The 24,433-nt window shown below is 48.9% G+C and overlaps 2 protein-coding genes across 3 annotated transcripts in view; one reads left to right on the top strand and one right to left on the bottom strand.

Moving 5' to 3' along the window:
* Window positions 1-14,047, bottom strand: part of ENKUR (enkurin, TRPC channel interacting protein) — a 48,748-nt gene extending 34,701 nt beyond the window's left edge. The window contains exon 1 of the mRNA XM_068124368.2: window positions 14,009-14,047. The gene's annotated coding sequence lies outside the window, so the exon portion shown is untranslated. The remainder of the gene's footprint in view (window positions 1-14,008) is intronic.
* A 357-nt stretch (window positions 14,048-14,404) lies between these two features.
* Window positions 14,405-24,433, top strand: part of LOC137432421 (puromycin-sensitive aminopeptidase) — a 130,322-nt gene continuing 120,293 nt past the window's right edge. For both annotated transcript variants that reach the window (XM_068124348.2, XM_068124338.2), the window contains exon 1: window positions 14,405-14,774. In XM_068124348.2, coding sequence (XP_067980449.1) covers window positions 14,646-14,774 — 129 coding nt within the window. In that variant the 5' untranslated portion in view covers window positions 14,405-14,645. The remainder of the gene's footprint in view (window positions 14,775-24,433) is intronic.

Below are 24,433 nucleotides of genomic sequence, written 5' to 3'. Positions count from 1 at the left end.
TGGTGTATCTGTGTCTGTTTGGTCTATGTGTGTGTCTGTATTCGGTGGTGTATCTGTGTGTGTGTTGTGGTTATATGTAGAATTTAGAATTTGTTTCAGCTAACAATTTGTATTATATATTCCTGAAATGCAAATGTCCATTCATTCGTTTCATGCTCACTGAATGAGGCCTTGTTGTGTCCACTATGAGTGTGTAAGACAACAGCATGTCACACCTCAATGTACTCATAGTTTGCCTTTGTGTTCCCAAATCTGATATCCAGGCTCTCGATTGACCACTCTTGTTTTTTTGTTTTTTTTAGTACAAATTCCATTCCACCCAGAATGTCAGATTACCTTTTTTTGTATAAATATCCATTGGTTGAGTTTATGGATAAAGTTGAACAATAAACCTGGTCTGTATATCTTCTGGATAATTGCTTGTCTTTTGATTTATTTTGACGAGGGAATGTCCTTTGTGAAAAGGTCGATCATCTGAGCAATGTGAAAGCATCACCTGCCTATTCTAACAATCGAGGTCATTAAGGAGACATACATAACCACTTGGATATTCATTGTAACTATAGTTGGCAACGAATTCTAGTCAATCGGACATTACAGGAGTGGCAGGGAGAAAAAAATGGTCGTTGTACCTGGTAATGTCATGGGGCATATACTTATTGTTTTCATACTGTTTGGGGCAGTTTTGAGTACCAGAAATCAACTGAAAAACATTTTGTAACGAGAATAGCACTCGGTCATACCTCCGCTAGGTTGATTTTGTATCCCACCGTTAGGCTGGATCAGGATTCTGATCTTCACCAAAATTTAATCTTTTCATCCATGAATCCTTACCCAATCTGTCCAGCAAATTTCGCCCAAATCCGTCCATAACTTTTTGAGATATCCTGTTCACAGACAAATAAACAAACAGGAAAACAAACAGACAGGGGTGAAAACACGGTAAAAATGCCATACCTTTGAGTTCCTTAAAATACAAGAGAATTGTTCCTTTTTTCGGTTTAGACTTGATGAGAAAAACGCAAGGAGCAATTTATATAAAAAGGATTGGCATTTGAAATAAGCATTTTAACCAAACGAATGAATTCATTGACATATGTGGGGAAACTAATTATATAATCTTATAAAACAAAACTAATTTATATAAAACTAATGAATGAAGACAAGGAAAATTAACTTCAAAAAGGGCCATTTAAAAGCAAATGGAGGAAGGAAGAGGAAGGAAAAGAACAGGAAGAGGAAGGAGGAGAGTAATTGAGAGAAAGGACTTTAGGGGAGTATTATATATCAGTATATCAGGAGAGAAGGGAAGGCAAGTTAGAAGGAATTGGGAATAGGGGAGGAGGAGATGGAGCATATATGGGGCCAGTCAACACCAAAGTTATGTTCAGCCTCGGCCTTACTTCAGTGAAATTCCCAAACGGCATCCGTGTCCATGTTTTCAAAACCTACTTTTCTGCTCTTGCTTCGCCACTATCTGCGCACTTCAAAGCCTGTCCTTGTTTCGCTGCTTCCTGTCTGCCTGGAAGTCAGCAAGCATCACTCATGTCTACAAGAAGGGTACGAAAGCAGATCCTCTCAAGAACAATTACAAAGATAAATAAGCATGGAATTCGGCATTACTACTGGCATCACCTTTCCTCTTATCAAAAGCTGATCTTTGCATACCATCAGTTTGGATTCTGTCCAGGTCACTCAGCACTGGATGTGCTGCTCTGTCAGCAATGGTTGGAGGTCTTAAATCTCAATCAAAAGGTCGGAACCATCTCCTTGGACATATACAATTCTTTGTCATCATACAATGGACATATACAATGCTCATCCTTGTCTCCCACTGCTCCCATATACATTTTTAACTTCTGGGTCATTCGCCTAGCAGGCTGAGCTGAGTCGGCGTCCTGTGTATTTGATTGATTCTGTTGGATTTAGCGTGTGCTGTCGTGTTGTGCTTTGTGTGAATGATTGTGATGGATCCCTGTTTCGTTTCCTGGCTTATGGCGGCGTGTCTGCCCGTGAGATTTGCAGTACTTTGGTTTTTACTCGCCACCAAGTTGAAAATTTCGAACTGTAAGTACCCGCCATGCTTTTTCGTTGAGCCTCACGCAGCCCCGGTGTGCGCCTCAACAAGACAGTTCTTTTCCCCATCTCGCCCCATCACTCGCCCCATCACTCGCCCCATCGCTCATCCCGCTGCTCGTCCCGCCGCTCATCCCGCTGCTCGTCCCGCCGCTCATCCCGCCGCTCGTCCCATCGCTCGTCCCGCCGCTCATCCCGCCGCTCATCCCGCCGCTCGCCCAACCGCTCGTCCCACCGCTCGTCCCATCGCTCGTCCCATCGCTCGTCCCATCGCTCGCCCCATCGCTCGTCCCATCGCTCGTCCCATCGCTCGCCCCATCGCTCGTCCAATCGCTCGTCCCATCGCTCGTCCCATCGCTCGTCCCATCGCTCGCCCCATCGCTCATCCCGCTGCTCGTCCCGCCACTCATCCCGGCGCTCGCCCCACCACTCGCCCAACCGCTCGTCCCATCGCTCGTCCCATCGCTCGCCACATCGCTCATCCCGCTGCTCGTCCCGCCGCTCGCCCCACCACTCGCCCAACCGCTCGTCCCACCGCTCATCCCATCGCTCGTCCCATCGCTCGCCACATCGCTCATCCCGCTGCTCGTCCCGCCGCTCATCCCGCCGCTCGCCCCACCACTCGCCCAACCGCTCGTCCCACCGCTCGTCCCATCGCTCGTCCCATCGCTCGCCACATCGCTCATCCCGCTGCTCGCCCTACCACTCGCCCCACCTCTGCACGTACCGCTGCATGTACCGAGCTCGACTATCCGCTCTAACTCCTCTATCCCGATGCCTATTCGCTACAATCGGCAAAAACTTTTGTCTTTAAACAACACCACTCGATTGACTCCTGGACTCGTGTCAGGCCTCAGAGAACTTGAAATCGGCGTTGGTCTCCCGAGAAAACGCACAAAGCGAGGCGGGAGGAGAAAGCAGAGAAAAATACCGATTGTGATTTCTCTTCGCGACCAGCGACGGCCCGCATTTTAATAATTCCTGCGAAAAGGTGTCCCCTGTCAACTTCAATAACCTCATCTGTCCCTGCAGAACATACACAGCACCAAAACAACACCGTTCTGATCTGTATCTCGCCTTATTCAACGCTCAGTCTGTGAGTAGTCCTGACAAGCGAACCGAAATTACCTCTTTTATTCAAGATAACGATATTGACGTGTTTTTTCTGACCGAAACTTGGCTCCGACCCAGTGGCGACTAAGCGAGATGTGCTGATCTCACCCCACTTGGATACACCCTGCAGTCATTTCCTCGCTCCTCTCGGGGTGGGGCCGTGGCTGTTATTTACAGAGACAACTTCTCTCCCTTTGTCTCCTTCACCACGACTTTTTCGTTCGACCATTCATCCTACGAGCTAGCCCATGTCACCTTCACTCTGTCAGAAAACACTCTTCATTTCTTCTGCCTCTACCGACCTCCACCTAACCGGAAAAACAAGCTTACTGACTCTATGTTCGTGACCCAGCTTCCTAATCTGCTCGACCACTGCAATACTCTTCCTGGTTTCGTCTTGATTCTTGGAGATTTCAATGTCCACTACGACCAACCACAACATCCTCTCACTTCAAAGATCATTGACCTCCTTTCTACTTTTAGTCTGTCTCAGTCTGTCTCCCAACCTACACACGTTAAAGGACACATCCTGGATTGGTTAGTGCACAGATGCGATGATCAGTTGGTGCAGTCCACGTCAGTGACCTGTGCTATCACCTCGGACCACTTCTGTGTCACCAGCCACCTGAGTATTGCTGTTCCTCGTCTTCAGCCCACCTTCATCACTGCCCGCAACATTCGTGCCATCGACCGTTCCGCCTTTAAAGAGGACCTTCACACCCATCTCTCTGGCCGTTCCTATGTCACTGCAGAAGACCTCGACTGTTGCCTCCGCACAGCGTTGGACTGTCATGCTCCAGCGACACGGCACGCCGTTCCCAGACGCAGGAGTACTCCGTGGTTCAGCGCAGTCAGCGACGAAGTCAGGGCTGCCAAAAAGGAGCGACGACGTGCCGAGAGACAGTGGCTGAAGACTGGCCTCACAGTCCATAAACAGTTGTATAACATAGCTAAAAGACTCGTCATAAAAATCATTCTGAAAGCAAAAACGTCATATATTTCTGATCGGATTACTAGGAGCTCCTCCTGCAAGCAACTGTTCAGCATTACCAACCGCCTGTTTGCCACCAAAAATAAATCCGTTCTTCCCACTGTATTTCCTCAAAACGAACTACCCCAACGCTTCCTGCATTTCTTTCACAATAAAATTCAGTCAATAAGAAACAATCTTGACAAGCAGTCACTCCTTTCCTTCGATGATGCTGAACACTGCTTTCACGGACGACCTCTTAGTTCATTTACTCCTGTTACTGAGGAAATTGTCAAATGTACAATCCTCAAGTCAAACACAAAAACATGTGATCTTGACCCCCTTCCCACCGATTTGTTCATTGAGTGTTTGGACACCCTCCTCCCATTTATTACTGCAGTTATCAATGATTCTCTGACTACGGGTTCATTTCCGCTTCTCTTTAAGCAAGCTCTTGTTAAACCACTTCTTTAAAAGCCCACCCTTGACCTTAACGACATGAAAAATTACCGTCCTATCTCCAACCTGTCTTTCCTGTCAAAGATCACAGAAAGAATTGTGCTATCACAGATGAATGACCATCTAGTTTCAAATAATCTTTTCAATTCTCGCCAGTCAGCATATAGACCAGGCCATAGCACCGAGACCGCTCTCCTAAGAATAACCATTGATCTTCTGACCTCTCTTGACTGTGGTAAGGTTTCCGTTCTTGCTCTTTTGGACTTGTCTGCCGCCTTTGACACGATTGACCATAGTGTCTTAATTCGTCGTCTTGAAATCACATTTGGTATAACTGGTACTCCCCTTTCTTGGCTGATGTCCTATCTTACTGATAGAGTGCAAACAGTTGTCAATGGCCAGAAATCAGCCCCTTTTCCGCTTTCCTTTGGCGTTCCCCAGTGCTCAGTCCTGGGACCTATCCTCTTTCTTTTGTACACTCAGCCTCTATTTGATCTTGTTGCCAGACATTCAGTTGATCACCACGCCTTTGCGGACGACAATCGGCTGTACAAAGGAAGCACGATTCAACAAATCGTGCCCACTGTTGAAGTGTTAGAAGGCTGTATTGCCGACGTGAAGGCGTGGATGACCCAAAACAAACTTCAGCTGAGCGATGCTAAAACAGAGTCTATGATTGTAAGATCACACAGATGTCCTCTACAATGTTCACTTCCTACCACTATTCATGTTGGTGAAACCGATGTAAACTTTGTTTCGTCAGCCAAGAACCTTGGTGTGGTTTTCAACTGCAACATGACATTTTCCAAGCAAGTACTTCAAACTTGCAAATCAGCATACTTTCAGCTGCGAAATATCGCATCCATTCGCCACTTTCTTACTCCTCAAGCTGCTCTAACTCTGGTCTGTGCCCTTGTCCTCTCAAGGCTAGACTATTGTAATTCTTTGTACTAGGGCATGCCCGTACTATATATAAGCTAGGACGTGCCTGTACGTGGGTGCCCGTTCCTTGCAAAAAAAAAAAAACTGCAAAAAAAAAAAAAACTGCAAAAAAAAAACAATGGTTTGGTCCATTCGCAACGACCACAGAACCCCCCCCCCCCCTATTTACATGAATGGTTTGGTCCATTCGCAAAGCCAAAGCGAACGACCACAGAACCCCCCCCCTCTATTTACATGAATGGTTTGGTCCATTCGCAAAGCCAAAGCGAACGACCACAGAACCCCCCCCCTCTATTTACATGAATGGTTTGGTCCATTCGCAACGGCAAAGCGAACGGCGAACGGCTAAATCGCCATAGCTCGGTAAGTACTTGTCCGATTAATTTCAAACCTTGAAAAGGCACATCCTCGGGTCCCCAGCAATATACCTGGCAAGTTTCAAGTATATCGGACCGGTAGTTGTCGAGAAACAGCGGTCACAGACAAACGTACAGACGTACAGACGTACAGACGTACAAACGTACAAACGTACAGAGATTACTGGAATTATAGATAGATGCTGGCTGCCCTCAGTTTCTCTTGGATAAGTTACAAAAGGTTCAAAACTCTGCCGCTCGTCTTGTCTGTAAGGCGAAGAAGTCTGACCATGTTACTCCGCTTCTTCAATCTTTATTCTGGCTGCCTGTCTCTGCTCGTGTGCAATACAAAATTTGCACACTATGTTATAAATCATTGTGTGGAACGGGACCTCACTATCTCTCCGATTTGCTCACTCTCTATGAACCTCGGCGACGGCTTCGTTCAAGCGACGACTCTATGACCTTAGAGCCGCCGCGCACCAGCACCAAGTCGTTTGGGGAGAAATCCTTTTCCTTTGCTGCACCTCTGCTCTGGAATGACTTGCCTTCCTCTGTTCGACATGTTGACTCTCTTCCTGCCTTTAAAACCTCCCTCAAAACCTATCTGTTTCACAAGTCTTTCAAAGTCTAAGTCCTGTTTTCCCTTTGATTTGAGGTGGGACAGAGATCGAGAGTATGTCTGTGTACATGTGCGGGGGAGGGAGGGGAGGAGGAGGGGGAGTACACATCTGTGGGTTTTGAATGGGGAGGGAGAGGAATAGGGCAAGAGTGAAGGTGTGTCTGTGTGTGTGTGTATGTTTGTGTGTGTGTGTGTGCGGTGTGTGTGCGTTCGCATGATAATGTAAAGCGCCATGAGGGTAGTTTACTCTGCTTGATGGGGCTATATAAGACTCCTTCATTATTATTATTATTATTATTATTATTATTATTATTATTATTATTATACAGTCTGGGATACAGCTTTGCTTGCCAACTGATGTGCCTGTGCCATTTAAGGTCACCTTCATATCTGGATTTCTGACTTCCTCCGCTCACGCAGTCAAAATGTTGCTAAAAATGGAACCCTCTCTTTTGCTGTCCCAGGTGTTACTCTGGTGCCCCAAAGCCAATCTGCTGCTCTGGAAAAAATCATCTTTGTTTTTGCAGATGACTCCCCACTGTGTCATAAAGCACCACATCACACTAACCAACCAAAAAAACCACCGTTTAGAGGCCATTTTTCCCCGCAAAGCGGGGGTTGGCCTTTTCGGGGACCGTGGTAGTTGTTGTTTTTTGGTCCCCTTTTTGAAGCAATGTTTGAAACATCACACTGACAGTCAGAAATAGGCTGTGTCAATCTCCACCAATCAATAAAATTGATTATACGCTGGCCTGATTTATGGAACAAGTATTTCGATTCCAGTAAATCTCGCAACACCTCCAAATATTAAATGGGGTCATGCTGATCCTATGTAGCAAGTCTGGATGTAATCGGGTCAGAACTGTAGGAGGAGTAGGCCGAGCGCGACAAACACACACACAAATAAGAAGGCATCAGGCAGTAACCTGACAGGTATGGCAGCAATCAAGAGAACTGTAGTGACTTCCAGCTTTACATGCATCATTTTCTACATTAACAAATGGTGCAGGCAGATTCAAACTCACCATGCTTTTTTTCTCACATACTGACTCTCTGCTAGTAAACATTTGGTTAGTGGGGCGTTTAAAACCAGGAACAACCAATCCAGGAAAACAAAATCCAGGTTTAAAACAAGGAACAACCTGTAGCGGTTACCGGAAGCATGACATAATCACCTTGCACCGGCCGATGACGTAACCGGCGGGCGGTTACGTGCCCGGACTCGCCCGGACATGTCCGGACTTGCCTTGCCTGGGCGGACTCTCGATTTGCATGCCACGCCCCGTTGAGAGGCGTGGCTGACTTATTTGCATACCACGCCCCGCCTGAGAGGTGTGGCTTTTGTGTGGTGAACTTTTGATATAAATTGCCGCCCGTGTTAACGGGCTATTCAGTGCTTTGAGTTCTTTCGAGTTGAGCTAAAATAAATAGCTCAGTGAAACTTCGTTCCTGGTGTCGTCCATTTTGTCCGGCTTTATTGTGCGAGCATAGCTCCACAATTGGTGACCCCGTTTCAAGAACATGGCGATGGAGTCATCTGTAGCTTTGAAGCTCCCTGGCTTTTGGGAATCACACACGGCTGTCTGGTTCACCCAAGCGGATTCTCAATTCACCCTGCGGAACATTACGGAGGACACGACACGCTACCACCATGTGGTCTCCGCGCTCAACGCCTCCACTGCTGCCCGGGTCCTGAGCTTCCTACAGAACCCGCCGAACGCCGACAAATACGGCGCGCTCAAAGGCCTACTCCTCGGTGCGTTTGGACTCACGGAGACCGAACGCGCGCGACAACTGCTCGACCTCCCGGACCTGGGTGAGGCCCGTCCATCCGAACGCATGGACCACATGCTTGCTCGACTCGGTGACCACACCCCAGATTTCCTCTTTCGCGAGCTGTTCCTCCGGCAGCTACCCGGGCAGGTACGATTAGCTTTGGCTAATTCGCCCATCACGGACCCTCGCGCCCTGGCCAAGGAGGCCAATAAAATTTTCTCGGCCAGGCGACATGTCGGAGCGGCAACCTGGAACCCTGGGCCGACCGAGGCAATGCCCGCGCCACGAACGGTGCCACCACCGGCCGAGTTAGCGCCACTGGCGGCAGCGGCTGCCGCGACGCCCCGTCGACCGAACCTGAGGTGACCGCCGGAGCCTCCACCAGAGCGGACCATGTGCTACTACCACACCAGGTTCGGGCAGAAGGCCAGAACGTGCCGCCCACCGTGCACTTTCAGCAGGTCGGGAAACGACCAGGCCGGTGCTCGCTGCCTGCCATGAGCGTCGGTCATTCAGGCAGCCTTCTGTTTATCACGGACACAGCGTCCGGGCGGCGTTTTTTGTGTGACACCGGCGCTCTGATACCTGCCTCGGTGCAGGACAAACAGGCCGCGCTTTGCGGCCCCGCCTTGGTCGCCGCAAATGGCTCCTCCATCCGCACCTTCGGTTCGCGCAGCGTCGCACTCTGCTTCGGGGGCCAGCGCTTCAGGTGGGACTTCATCATGGCAAACGTGCCCATGGCCTTGCTGGGTGCAGATTTTCTGTGCGTGCATGGGCTTTTGGTGAACGTCAAACGGCGTCGGCTCATCAACGCGGAGACCTTCAGCTCGCTCGCTTGCTCATTGAGCGGCTCCGCACCAACCAAGCTAGGCTACGCGCTCCCGGCCGCGGACGATTTCACCCGCCTGCTCGCCGAGTTTCCCGCCCTCACGCAGCCGACGTTTTCAGCCGTCGCCGTCAAACACAGCGTCGAACACCACATCCAGACCACAGGTCCACCGGTCTACGCCAGGGCTCGTCGCCTCGACCCGACCAAACTCGCCATGGCAAAGGCGGAATTCGATGCGCTGGAGCGATTGGGCATTGTGCGGCGCTCGAATAGCGCATGGGCCTCGCCCCTGCACATCGTGCCCAAACCGGGCGGTGGATGGCGACCATGTGGCGATTACCGCCGCCTCAACGATGCCACCACCCCTGACCGGTACCCGATACCACACATACAGGACTTTTCTGCCTGTTTGGCGGGGCGGGTGATCTTTTCCAAGGTCGACCTCATTCGGGGCTACCACCAGGTACCCGTCCGGCCGGCCGACGTACCGAAGATGGCGGTAATTACACCTTTTGGCCTCTTCGAGTTCCTTCGCATGCTGTTCGGCCTTAAGAACGCGGCCCAGGCCTTCCAACGGCTGATGCACAGCGTGCTGCGCGACCCCACCTGCCTTTTCGTCTACTTGGACGACATTCTCGTCACCAGCACTTCCCGGGCGGAGCACATCGTCCACCTGCGCACGCTTTTTGAGCGCCTCGGCCAGCACGGCCTCATCATCAACCCGGCGAAATGCCAGTTTGGCGTAACGACCGTCGACTTCCTGGGGTACCGCATCACGAAGCGCGGGGCCGTCCCGCTGCCTACCAAGGTGGAGGCAGTCACAAGTTTCCCGCTCCCCCGCTCCATCAAGGCCCTCCAGGAATTTTTGGGGATGGTAAATTTTTACCACCGTTTCGTGCCTCGCGCCGCCCAACTCATGCGCCCCCTGTACGAAGCCCTCCGGGGCAAGCCGGCCAAGCACGACGTCGCCTGGACCACAAAGATGGACGTGGCGTTCACAGGCGCTAAGCTGGCCCTCGCCAACGCGACCATGCTGGCACACCCGGCGCTCGACGCACCCATTGCCCTCACCACGGACGCTTCCGACTACACGGTGGGCGCCGTGCATGAACAGTGGGTGAACGGGGCTTGGCAACCGCTGGCCTTTTTCAGCCGGCAGCTTCGCCATAAGGAGCACAAATATAGTGCTTTCGACCGCGAGCTCCTCGGCCTTTACCTGGCTGTTCACCACTTCCGCCATCTTTTGGAGGGCCGCCCGTTCACGGCGTTTGTGGACCACAAACCCCTGGTCTTCGCCATGGCCAAGGTTACGGAGCCGTGGTCGGCCCGCCAGCAGCGCCACCTCTCCGCTGTGTCCGAATTTACGACGGACATCCGGCACGTTGCGGGCAAGGACAACGCTGTGGCCGATTGCCTCTCCTGGTCCGGCGTGAACGCCGTCCACCTGGGTGTGGAATTCGCCCGCATGGCGGCCGACCAGGCTGCCGACCTCACGGTGCAAGCCCCCCGGAGGGCGGACACAGGCCTTCGAGGACACAGGCACAGTCCTCCTGTGCGACGTTTCCCTGGGCCAACCTCGCCCCATCGTGCCCACCGGATGGCAGCGGCACATTTTTGACGCCCTCCATGGCCTTTCCCACCTGGCCGGAAAGCTTCGCTGAAGCTCGTGGCAGCGAAATTCGTCTGGCACGGGCTCCATAAGGACGTCCGCGACTGGGCCAACGCCTGTGTCACCTGCCAGCGCGCGAAGGTCCACCGGCACACCCAGGCCCCGTTGGCACCATTCGACGTGCCCGCGCGGCGCTTCAAACACGTCAATGTGGACCTGGTGGGACCCCTTCCCTCCTCGCGGGGCTTCACCCACCTCCTCCCGATGGTGGACAGGACCACCAGGTGGCCGGAGGCCGTCCCGCTGGCATCAACAACAGCCGCCGACGTGGCGCAGGCCTTCATTGGCACCTGGATTGCCCGTTTCGGCGCCCCCTCGGACATCTCCTCCGACAGAGGCCCGCAATTCACCTCCGAGCTTTGGGGCGCGGTCGCCCAGGCCTTGGGGGTCAAGATACACCGCACCACGGCCTACCACCTCCAAGCCAACGGCTTGTGCGAGCGGTTCCACCGCTCAATGAAGGCCGCTCTCAGGGCCAGCCTCCAGGACGACGGTTGGGCCGACAGGCTCTCGTGGGTCCTATTGGGCCTCCGAACGGCCCCGAAAGAGGACCTCCAGGCTTCCACCGCCGAGCTGGTCTTCGGCCAGCCACTGCGCGTGCCGGGCGAGTTCATCCCTGACGCCACCGGCCCCTGGTCTGCGGCTCGCCAACGCTCGGTCCTCCAGGAGGCCGCCAGGAGATTTGCCCCCGTGCCCACGTCCCACCATGGTTGCCCCCAACCCCACGTCCCCTCAGCACTTCGCACTGCGGAGTACGTTTTTATCCAGAACGACGCACACCGGGGACCGCTCCGGCCGCCGTACGATGGACCTTTCAGGGTCCTGAAGAGGGACGACAAGTCATTCATCATTGACATCGGCGGCAAACCGGACCGCATCTCCGTGGACCGCCTCAAGCCGGCCCATTTGGACCTCGACCAACCTCCATGGTTGGCCCTTCCTCCATGACGGGGCCTTCCCCCGTCAACCAAGCCCCCCCGCCCGACCATCCACCGCCACGTCACCTACCACCCCCACACGAATCGCCAGGTGTCGTTTCGGCCAGGTCATCAAGACCCCCTTCAAACTGACTCTCCCGGTAGTTAATTCTGGGGGGGCGCATGTAGCGGTTACCGGAAGCATGACATAATCACCTTGCACCGGCCGATGACGTAACCGGCGGGCGGTTACGTGCCCGGACGTGTCCGGACTTGCCTTGCCCGGGCGGACTCTCGATTTGCATACCACGCCCCGCCTGAGAGGCGTGGCTTTTGTGTGGTGAACTTTTGATATAAATTGCCGCCCGTGTTAACGGGCTATTCAGTGCTTTTGAGTTCTTTCGAGTTGAGCTAAAATAAATAGCTCAGTGAAACTTCGTTCCTGGTGTCGTCCATTTTGTCCGGCTTTATTGTGCGAGCATAGCTCCATAAACCAACCAATTCTCTCAGTATGGGAAGACGAAGCACGAGTGTGAAGAAGACGAAAAGGGTTTATGCGGACTTTCTTCTCTCGAGGGGTTTGGAGCTAAAGGTATGATAATATGGAGCAAGTGAATACTGTACTTCACTGTTTGGTATCCATTGGGACGATCAGCAGAGTGCTACTTCACCACCCGCTCGCTGTTCACAACCCGATGAACTTTACTACTTCCTCGGGTTATTTTTTTCTTCCGCCATTTTAGATCGCTTTTTGCTGGTGGAACGTACATTTTGTTTAACCACGGCTCTGGTCACCCTGAAGCATTGGTATTTTTGTCTCCTGAAAATAAACATTTCCTGATGGGTTTACTCGCCGAGACCTTCAACTGGCTTCTGGGGAGCATTTCTGCATCTCGGGGGAACATCCACCTTAATTTCCGTTTTGCCACGCTCGTCGAGCGAAACGGCGATGCAGGATTGCCAGGACGTATCTGACCACCGTATGACCACTCGTGAGTAGAAATTCACACACACATAATTTCTACAGAACCTTGACCTTTGAACATGGTCATTGATATCTTTCCCGCCAGTGGCTCACATACGGTAGCCAGCACAGTCAATCAGTGCGCAGGGATTGGCGTGGGCTCTTCCATGCCGCTGTGGGGAATGAGGTCATATGTCATTGTCACCTTGACCTTTGACCTATATAGTCAAATAACATTGACAGCCTCACTTTTGTTCTTCGGAATCCTCTGGTAAAGATTGACGAAGATAGTTGAAAGCGTTCGCGAATTATCACACTCACAGACAAACATCCAAACGAGACAGACCGACATATGACGAAAATTTTCACTTTTCGGGCATAACAAAAGAAACACGGGTAAGGAAGGATAAGGTGAAACGATCCAGCCTAATAATCTTATTATTATTATTTAACAGCCACCAATAGCCCACGTTTATTGTGGGTCGGCCGGCGGACGCTTGGCCTGAGTCTTCACGAACTCCACTATCCAATGAAGTTTTCCGTATCAAATCAGGTTGGCCAGGCCTGACATTCGACTAGACTAGTTATGGCAGGAATTTGTAATTTGTTCATGGTGATAGCATGATAGCTCACCTACTCTTCCCGAAGAACCACCTTTCAAGGCCATTTTTCCCCACATAGCCGGGGTTGGTCCCTTTTGCCACCGGAAAAGTGGTGGCAAATTTACTCTAGTCGGCCGCCATGCCCATAATAAAACGGTCCATAACATGGACCCCTTTTTGAAGCAATGTTTTATGGGCGGATGTTCTTCCTGCCACCAACCCTGTTAGTCCCCTCTTGCGAAACACAGGGAATTACCAGTGAACTGGTACTAAATTTGCCGACATCAGAAGGATGACAGGCTGAGTCAACCCCCTTGGGTTAATTCAGTGATCGACCGGGATTCAAAACCAGGATCCGACGATCCCAAGCCGGCACCCTAACCGCTAAGCCAACACCAGGCTGCTCCTCTTCCCGAAGGACACCATGGGATCTTTAACGTCCACTAAATAATGGTAGCAGACGGGACACCCATTCACCCATTGATGAATCACCCGATCTGTGAAACACCGGGATGACAAGTTGTAGCTGGATCGGAATTAAACTCAGTCTCGATAGCTGAGAGACGAGTGTACGCCATTCTGCCATCCCAGTATATGTATAATAATAATGATAATAATAACAATATTAATAATATTATTAATAATAACAATATTGATAATATTAATAATATATAATTATTATTATTTACGTAAAATCTTCTTCGCCCTCTTACCCAGTCTTCTTCTTCAACCCATTCTCGATAGGTGAGCGATGAATGTACACCATTCTGCCATCCTCGTATATTGTATAATAATAATGATAATGATAATATTACCAATATTAATAATATTATTAATAATAATAATATTAATAATATATTATTATTATTAAAAAAAAAATCGTCTTCCTCCTAAGCATTCTTCTTCTTCTTCTCTATTTTTATAAGGGATGGCGCGAAGCTTCTGCCCTATCTTAACCACGATACTCCTTACTTCCCCGGTTCCTCAGCCAGTTCTCTTCACTCTCCAACCGATCTCGACCAAACTGGGAAAAATAATAATAATAAATAAATAAATAATGTTCAAATGTATAAACGATCCAGCTCCAGCAGAGGGCGCCCGTTCCGCCCGCACACCGCGGTCCTCCCCGTCTGGCCTGCTTGCTTTAACCCTCGTTTGTTCCTACTTCCTCCTCCGGCAGATTTAAGCCTTGAACGTGGAACGTAGTCACTGTCAGCTCTACCGATCGAGAGCAGCAAAGAGATACGAACAATCTTCATTAAGACAGAAACGTGCAGACGTAGTGGAGGAACGAGGTGAGGTGAACGGACGGAGACACCAACGTGCGGGACAGAAACGGCACCGGTAGACATGGAGGACAAGACGAAAAGACCTTTCCACGTCCTTCCCAAGGATGTCCGTCCCACGAACTACGCACTCACCCTCCAGCCGGACCTGGAGCTGTTCAATTTCCGCGGCACGGTGGACGTCGACGTTCAGGTCCACACATATGTCTTTCTGTTGTCAGTTTGTCTATTACCTGTACCTGTACTCATTTACGTGTCCCCATTGCTCTTGTGCGTGTTTCTTATTTTGTACGATCTGTAAAACGTGCGCTTTCCATGATCTTCGTCTGATATCCAAGCTCCTCCATCCCCATGTGGATCTCCGTTCAACCACCGGCTCGGCACGTCGTCTCGTCCACCTCGAACTCGAACCGACGAGGTTGTGAGTTGTGTCCGTGTGCGGTGTTTCCACCTCCCAGGTTTGACTCGGCCCCTGGAGGCTGCATCTTGAAGCACCCTCTCTTTTCTTGGAATCGGGCCCAATGGAGCATCCCTATATAAAGTATAAGCATTAAGCTTGGAGGTTAGGTAGACAGCAGAGGAGGTGAGATAGGCGGGGTGAAGGGGTAATCTGATTGACGAGATACTTTGGGCAAAAGATTGGCAGACGCAGTTTAACATAGGTAAATGGAAGGTGCTGGGGATGGGTAAGAATAATGGAAATTGGGATTACAAGAGGCAGTCTTGGGATGTGTCGCACAGGAAGGAGTAGGATCTGGGTGGGGGTGGTAATAGGTACAGGTTGGAGGGGCGGGGGGATGGGGGTGGTTTCAGACGCCACAGTGTTCAGCAGCTATGACCGATAGGTAAAGCTAATAGTTTTAGGTTATATTCATAGGGGGGCAAATTAGAAATCAAAAGGTCATGCTCACTGTACAGGAACTTGGTGAGACCTCACCTGGAATATTGTGTTCAGTTTTGGTCACCACATCTCAAAGGATATACTGTAGCTGCATTGGTGAGGGTCCAGCACCTTGGGAAGGGTCCAGCACCTTGGTAAGGGTCCAGCACATTGGTAAGGGTCCAGCACATTGGTAAGGGTCCAGCACCTTGGGAAGGGTCCAGCACAGTGACTAGGGAAGGGTCCAGCACCTTAGGAAGGGCCCAGCACAGGGTGACTAGGGAAAGGTCCAGCACCTTAGGAAGGGTCCAGCACAGGGTGACTAGGGAAGGGTCCAGCACCTTAGGAAGGGTCCAGCACAGGGTGACTAGGGAAAGGTCCAGCACCTTAGGAAGGGTCCAGCACAGGGTGACTAGGGAAGGGTCCAGCACCTTGGGAAGCATCCCAGCACTTTGGTAAGGGTGCAGCACAGAGTGACTAGGGAAGGGTCCAGCACCTTAGGAAGGGTCCAGTACAGGGTGACTAGGGAAGGGTCCAGCACTTTGGTAAGGGTGCAGCACAGAGTGACTAGGGAAGGGTCCAGCACAGGGTGACTAGGGAAGGGTCCAGCACCTTGGGAAGCATCCCAGCACTTTGGTAAGGGTGCAGCACAGGGTGACTAGGGAAGGGTCCAGCACAGGGTGACTAGGGAAGGGTCCAGCACCTTGGGAAGCATCCCAGCACTTTGGTAAGGGTGCAGCACAGAGTGACTAGGGAAGGGTCCAGCACCTTGGGAAGGGTCCAGCACCTTGGGAAGGATCAAGCACACAGGGACTATATTGATTCCTGGGCTAGCTAGACTTAGCTGTGAGGCACGGCAGGAAATATAACTTTAAAATCATTACAAGGGCATCTCGTAGAGATGTTTAATATAATGAAGAATAAGTGCGGACATTTTTTCAGCAGTGGACCAAGGGCCATAGCTTGAGAATGAAGAAGAGGAGAGTTGGGACGATGTTAAGGCAGGGGTCTTTCACTCAGAAGGTAGTTAATGAATGGAATTTTCTCCCCAGAGCAGGGTTGCCAGTTGACACGGTGGAATGGTTTAAACCGGGGTTTGATCAGTACCTGAAGCATTGAGGAGAGGCAGCTACATAGATATCAGTGGAAATAGGTGGGCCGGATGGCCTCCTGCGTCGGACTTCCTTGTATAAATTCCATTTTTTTTTCCAGACGTTAAATATATTGGTGTGTTTTTCAAACGATAGTGGGGCCGTTGTGTTCACAAAGTGGCTCATTTTTAAATGTCTGGCTTTGATCCAAGTATAAATGGTTAGACCACACTTGGTAAGGTGGTCTCGTCTCCTGAACTCGGCGTATCATTGTGACATCAAGGCAGACTTTGTTTTGGATGATGGAATGAAGCAACACATTTAATGGACACATAAACATCGTTACACGGGGCTAAAAATCATGGATGGTCTTCAATTTGGACATTATGGAGTCGAATAAAAATCCAGGCAAATTATGGAGTCCAAAAAAATCCATTATGGAGTCAAATTGTCGAAATTCTGTTCACTGGGTAGTCTTTGCCATTCGACGTTGTAATCGTTACTCCAGATCGTGTAGTGTAGATGGTATCCTTCAAACGGGTTTTCCATTTCCTGCTTCCGTCAAAAAGCCCCGTCCACTCCCCTTTCTCCACCTCTTGCTCGTTTCTTTGTTTATTCATTCATTATCATTCTTTGCCACATTTACTGTTCTATTGGCTTCTTGGCTTTTCTCCATTGCACGGTGTTACTACTTTCTATTTCCCTATGTCATTCACAGCTGTCACTGCACTGCCCGAAGTTTGGACAATCTCTCCGTGGCCTTGCCAAGTCCACATAAATATGGTTTACCCAGGTAGCCCACTTGCCTACCTTTGAGCCGCCCAGCCGGTTTTTATTCCTGCATTCCTGATCCGACTTTAAACTTTCAGATTGGTGCTTACGAGGCAGGGTGTTGCATCGCAAGGTACGCTGTTCTTCAAGTGGACATTAAGCTGGCTATCCCATCTGATAGCGGATGTTAAATATCTCACGGTGTCTTTCACAAATGGCAGGCGAGTTATGGCCGTTACATTGAACAAATTACAGGGACCTGTCTTAATAGGCTCCAATGAAAGGACTTTGGCTAAACTTCCCCCAATGGCTGACCTCGCAAGAAGGATTAATTGTGGCCTTTATATATGTATCAATTGTAAACGTAAACATTGCTTGTGTTTGTACTGTTTCATGTGAAATGTTTTCTAGGTACATTAAACAGATTCCTTACTCTTCGTGGGATTGGTGAGGTGGTGAGGAGGAGTTGGTTGCACTCCAAAATGTGAATGACTGGAATGCACATATGATGTCATGTGTGTTTCACAGCCAATAATGAGCCCACAAAGGCAAGACTACTTGGTAAAGTAAATAGTAATTTGATAAAGTTAGTAATTTGGCCTTTGAAATCGACCTTTGTTTCACTTTCATTTTGCAAGGAATAAATGCAAGGTTCACAAGGAAGTACAATGAGCATCAAGCCCGTCACGAGGATTTTTCAAATGGGTGGGGTGGGGCTTTTTCACACGGGATTATCAGGGTGAGGGTGCCCTCCTCCCTTAAAGCAGGAGCATGGTGGGGCTTTTTCACACGGGATTATCAGGGTGAGGGTGCCCTCCTCCCTTAAAGCAGGAGCATGGAGGGCCTCCCCCATAGTGTAGCAGCATAGCAAACCTGTTGTGCATTTTGTGATACAAGCACCAAATTTGGCACAAATGTACATTAATATGTTGCGAACATTTTCAGATATTGGGCCACTTGAAATTCCGTAATTTTTTTTTTCAAATTTTTTCAAATTTCGTAATTTCAAATTTTTCGGGTGACACCGTCACAATTTCGGTCTTCGAGGCCGGCCGATATAGTGGGGTGGCTTAGCCCAAATATTCAAAAGAATTGTGCATTTTGTGATACAAGCACCAAATTTGGCACAAATGTACATTAATATGTTGCGAACATTGTGTGGTCAGCAATGAAGACGAGAGTCTGAATTACATGTATGCAAAAGACCTTGTGAACCAGTGAAGCAAATTACATGGGTAAGCATGAATTAAATCTAGGGCATGATATAATTTCCATGATGTTTACCTCTACACTCAATGGTGGAAGGAAGTAATGTTCTGATCCCAGCTTGTCTGTATGTCTGTTTGTCTGTTAGTCCACAAAATTCCAGACAAAGCTTGTAGTAGTGGTAGTTGTAGTGGTAGTGGTGATAACAGAAATTGTTATATAGAACTGAACTTATATTATTATTATATGCAGAAAATAACTTCATTTCTATATGCCCTGCAGTGGACAGGTTAATTGGTTTATGCACTGAAGGGGTCACCCTGGTGTGCACTGCTGTGTTCTGCCTCACTGAGTTGTTCAGGTATGATGTACTCAGCACAAGCTTCCGGTCGGCCCGGAGGTGGGGGTGCGGGGCCTGTCACGGAACGTCAAAACAAACGGCCTGCCGGGGCCGCCCAAAAGTCGGGCGTGAGGGGCGCGTCCACTAATGGAACGCCTCTCGCTTCCCAGATCGAGGGCCACGTGGTCAGGAGAACCTCGTCCCTTCCGGTCACACTTTGCCTATCGGCCGGCCTCGAAGACCGAAATTGTGACGGTGTCACCCGAAAAATTTGAAATTACGAAATTTGAAAAAATTTGAAAAAAAAAATTACGGAATTTCAAGTGGCCCAATATCTGAAAATGTTCGCAACATATTAATGTACATTTGTGCCAAATTTGGTGCTTGTATCACAAAATGCACAATTCTTTTGAATATTTGGGCTAAGCCGCCCCACTACCAGAAAGATTGGAATGTATAGCCTTTCTGAGAATTTTTTTTACATACTCTAGGGTTTATTGCTGCGCTGCGCTCTATTTAGGAATTGAGCATTCGTGCATGGGAAGTTTGCCTGACTGTGTTCAGGGTCAAAACCTAAACGTTTCATAAAACTGCACCTGCCAAGTTGCGTAACAGAATGGCATTTCTTTGCTCAACTTGGATCGTGTTACACCTGCTTGCGAAAGATGCGCCAATTGAACTGCACCAAAAGTTTCTCTCAATTCTGAGCTGAAAATTTCAGCTAAATTATTGATACACTAGTGACTAGTGAGTAAAAAATATATATCTGAAAGTTACCTAAAACTATACAGCGCCATCGACAATTCCATTCGGTGCATAAAAAGGAGATCTGGCTGTACTAAGGGTGTTGTGGAAGGGGCGGTGGTGGTTCAATGACACCTTCTTCCTCCCCCAGCACCTTGCGATAGCTTTGAGCATTTATTTGTTCTTTCACTTACAAAAAAGTTTGACATATCATCATGAGTGCCTGAATAAGTGCATATATTATATTATTAATAGTAAATGCCTTGTACTAAGTACCTGAACAATATTGACACAAACTAGGATGTAAATTGTGACAAATGGAATGCTTAGCGAGTCTTACAGCACCTACCTGGGAATATTGCTACATATGTAGCCTGCTTTACTACTCAAAGGCGCAAACCCATTTGAGATACAACTTCTGATAAAGAGGGATCCAAAGTTCATGTTCCAATGTGGAATCTCATTGAACTCCCTTTGAACAAAGATTGCGTCACCTACTTTGTTCAGAACTGCCATTAACACCAAAGTTGCATTTGACCTTGAAAGACTACTGTAATGCTCTGAACTGACTTTGTGTTTGGCTCTGGGTTTAGTATAACCTGGTTTACTTATTTCGGGCTCATTTGTAACTTGAAATTGCTAGCAATGAAGCAATACTCAGGATGATACATCAGAAATAATTGCACTTTTTATTTTAAAGCTCTGCAAAATAAACGAGAGCAAAGTCGATGGCGCGTCATCTCAAATCCCTACGCTTCTCACTGAAGCAAAGTTGAAAGATGGCAAAAAGTTCCAACAGGAATGACCCAAAATATCAAATTTTCAGTTAAAGAAATGTGACCCCATGTCCCCACCACCTGAGGCATGAACTGGGGGTCAAATCCCAAAGTCATTGCATATTTCATGCGTCCTCCATTGGTGATTGCATATACAAAGTTGCATTAAAAAATGTTTCAAAATATACCCATAATTTGCCAGGAGGCACGGCCAAAATGATACTACCCTCTCACTTTCTTGCCATGTGTTGATCATAACTGCCAAGATTGGTGAATTTCTGCACAACAGTTTTGGAGGAGATGGTGTGACGGATGGATGGATGGATGGAGCTGATTACAATATTCCCCTTTTTTTTTGTTTGTTTGTTTTTCCCCCAAAAGCATGGAGATGATTGTTGGCATTCTTTCTGGTTACTCCCGCGAGGGAGGTGTGTGTGTGTGTGTGTGTGTGTGTGTGTGTGTGTGTGTGTGTGTGTGTGTGTGTGTGTGTGTGTGTGTGTGTGTGTGTGTGTGTGTGTGTGTGTGTGTGTGTGTGTGTGTGTGTGGTTCGTGAGGTTCGTGAGGTTCGTGAACAAGATATCTGGAAAAGTTCTGAACGGATTTGGATGAAAGTTGGTGGGATGATTGCCCTTGGGATAAGGAAGAAGAAGAAGAAAGACTACTGCAATAGCCTCCTCTATGGTTCACCCTCAACAATCACCAATAAACTCCAATACATTCAGAACTCCGCTGCCCGTCTACTCACCCATTCCCGGACCCGTGACCACATCACCCCCCGTCCTTTACAAGCTTCACTGGCTCCCCATCTCCCAGAGAATCCAGTACAAAATCCTCCTCTTGACCTACAAAGCCCTCCATAACCTGGCCCCATCCTACCTGGCTGACCTCCTCTCCAGACACACTCCCACCCGCAACCTCTGCTCTGCTGGTACCAACCTCCTGACCCCCCCCATCTGGACCAAATTCAGATCCTGGGGGGACAGGGCCTTCTCCATCGCTGCTCCCACCCTCTGGAACTCACTACCTCACACCATCAGAGACTCCTCCTCACTCACCACATTCAAAACATCACTAAAGACCCACCTGTTCAGCACTGCATTCAACATTCAACCCACAGCATTTAACCCCTGACTATCACTTCTCTTTCTCCCTCCTTTTGCTGTAAATATTTCCCTATTGATTCTTGTCTTTTTGCAATTGTTGTTTTCATGTTTTGTTATGCATTATGTTTTTCACTCTGTCAAAGCGCCTTTGGGCTTCATGAAAAGCGCTATACAAAATAAATGAATTATTATTATTATTATTAAGAATTGATTAGTTTTTGGTGAAGCTCAGGGTATTATTTGGGATCCAGGAAAAAATGTTGGGAATTTTTTTTCTGTTTTCCTTTAAAAACCATTTTCTCTGCAATAATTGGACCAATTGAGAGCAAATTCTCACCATAGGAGGGACTCAGTCTGTAGAATGTTTTAATGTTAATTATGACGTCACGTGGTTCGGCCGCCATATTGTTTTGAGTGAAAAACACTAAAATCCCATTTTCTCCAAAATGCCTGAACAGATCGAGGCCAAACTTTGCAGACAGAATCGCATACCCATGACGGACAAAAAAGTCAGCGAGCATGACGTCATGCATCACATGGTTTCAGAGTTATGACCTTTTTAAGCACAAACCTTTAAAACCTAGCTCCTCCCTCATTTGTGATCCAATCGAGGGGAAACTTCACAGATCTGTTCAGCATATCAGTCTACTAAAATGTCCTTTTGGAATTAGCGATAGGTCACGTGGTTTGGCAGATATCGTTAATTAAACGCAAATAATAAAAACATTTATATCTCTTGAACCACTTCATTGATCGACGTGAAACTTCATACTGTTATGTTGGGGGTAAAGGAATATCTAGAGCCAGGTATATCTGTATAGGTAACATGCTTCGACTGTCGCGATAGGGAATTTACCCTGTAATAAGTTCTATGTTAGTCCAGTTTGTCGGGATAAGCTGTATTGGTGTCCTCGCTACGAGGGAGCAGGGCATGCTAAATAGTGCAGGGATTATGGATAAGATTCCTTTGTTCGTCGTCCCCTCTGTCATCAAACCTGTGTCCCTTATGGCAACGCACTCGTATAAACACTTAGATAGGTCCTTCGTGTGCAACAGTAATTAAATTCCCTTCCCTTACAAAGACTGTGGAAGACAAACGGTCAACGGCCGCGTACAACACTGGCGTGGGCGTCAGACACCGGACAGGCTGGGAACCATGCCCAGGAGGACTGTGATTGGTTGACGCGAACCTTGAGTGAATCAACGCGGAAGGCGCGAGGAGGTTCGGCAGACGGCGGGAAGCTACGAGGCTCTGGTTGGTGGCGCGCCAAAACTGACGTCACATGCCAAGTTACAAAAGGACTCGCTGGCGGGCAGTCTGGGCGCTTCGCTCTGAGGGATTGAGTCGTGCTGATGCTTCACTTTGGGGGATTGAGTCGTGCTGACGGTTCGCGCTTGTTATTGCGTCATGCTGAGACTTGGCGCTTGGTATTGAGTTGTTCTGGCCCTTCGCTTGCCGTTGTTCGTCCTTGGCTCTTGGCTCTTCGTCTTGAGAGGTCCTGGAGGTCGTGGGTTCGCCACCTTCTTGGTGCTTGGTGCTTTTGGTGCTGTGAGCGAACGGACCTCGTGGGCGGTCGATGAGGAGCCTGGGGTGGGGCATTGGCTTGGGGCCGAGCAGAGCGTGGACGAAGCGGACGGAGGGCTTCCTCGCGCCAGAGCTCGGAGCTGCGTTGGACGGTGGACAATACTGTAGACAGATAAGTTCGCACCCATGAACCATTACACGATGGACAGTTATTTTTGTAATTCATTTTCCTTTGTCTTGTTTCTGAGGTGAGGTGTGCGGGATCCCGATTTCGGACATTTTATTACCGGCGCGTATTTTCCTGTCCCGCTATCTCTTGTAAAACAAGCATTCTGAGCATTGCGCTGCAATACATGTCCCATACCAGCAGTCTGTCGTCCGGAAAACTGTTGGGGAAATTACCAAAGTTCAAATTGCCATAACTTTGTCAAAAACGATCGAACCGTCGAAGTTCAAACTTGATCTGTAACTTATCATGAGGAAACCATGTACCAAGTTTGAAATCATTAGCATTAAAAGTTTAGAAAAAAGTCCGGAAAACTGTTCTTTGCGCGGACTGACGGACTGACGGACTGACGGACTGACGGACTGACGGACTGACGGACTGACGGACTGACGGACTGACGGACTGACGGACTGACGGACTGACGGACTGACGGACTGACGGACTGACGGACTGACGGACTGACGGACTGACGGACTGACTGACAGACGGACTGACTGACAGACGGACTGACAGACGGACTGACTGACTGACTGACTGACTGACTGACTGACTGACTGACTGACTGACTGACTAACAGACGGAGGGACGGAGTGCAAACCTATAGTCCCCTCCGGTGTACACCGGTAGGGGACTAATAAACCCTTGTATTATTTTCCCTTTCCATTCAAAATCTTGTGTTCGTTGAGTTAATTCCCCTGCAGGATCGGAGCTGCGGTTGGATCGCTATCGGTAAGCGCTTCCGCCCCTTCCTTTTCACTTCTTCCTCCTGGGTTTATAGCTGAATCCGAGTTGGTCGTCGCCTCAATTAAAGCCGTTCGGTCATTCGCGAGCCCTGCTATTAACCGGAGGGTATTCGCACGACAATACTGCAGTAGAAGTCATGAAGAGTAACAAGTGTGCAAAATTTGAAGATGATTGGATGTACGGTCTGGAAGCGAGAAGTTGTTATTGCGTTAAGAAGAAGAGTTTTCGACTGTGGACGATTAATGAATTTATCACATGTACAGACTTGCAGGCATCGTTTGACGCAATCTCCCGGGTTAATTTGAACCTCAAATGAAATTATAATTCCAGATTTGTCAATGGCTGAGGTATATTAACAAACGAATAAAACAGATTTGGCAAAATTCCGACTTTTTAAAAAAAGATCGCATATTCACCCAGGGTTGTGAAAGGCTGAAGAAGAAACC

Source organism: Myxine glutinosa, chromosome 1 (assembly GCF_964187855.1).
Source record: "Myxine glutinosa chromosome 1, kmMyxGlut1.1, whole genome shotgun sequence".
NCBI lineage: Eukaryota > Metazoa > Chordata > Myxini > Myxiniformes > Myxinidae > Myxine > Myxine glutinosa.
The sequence above is the reverse complement of the archived record's forward strand: the minus strand, read 5'-3'. Positions and strand labels throughout refer to the sequence as shown.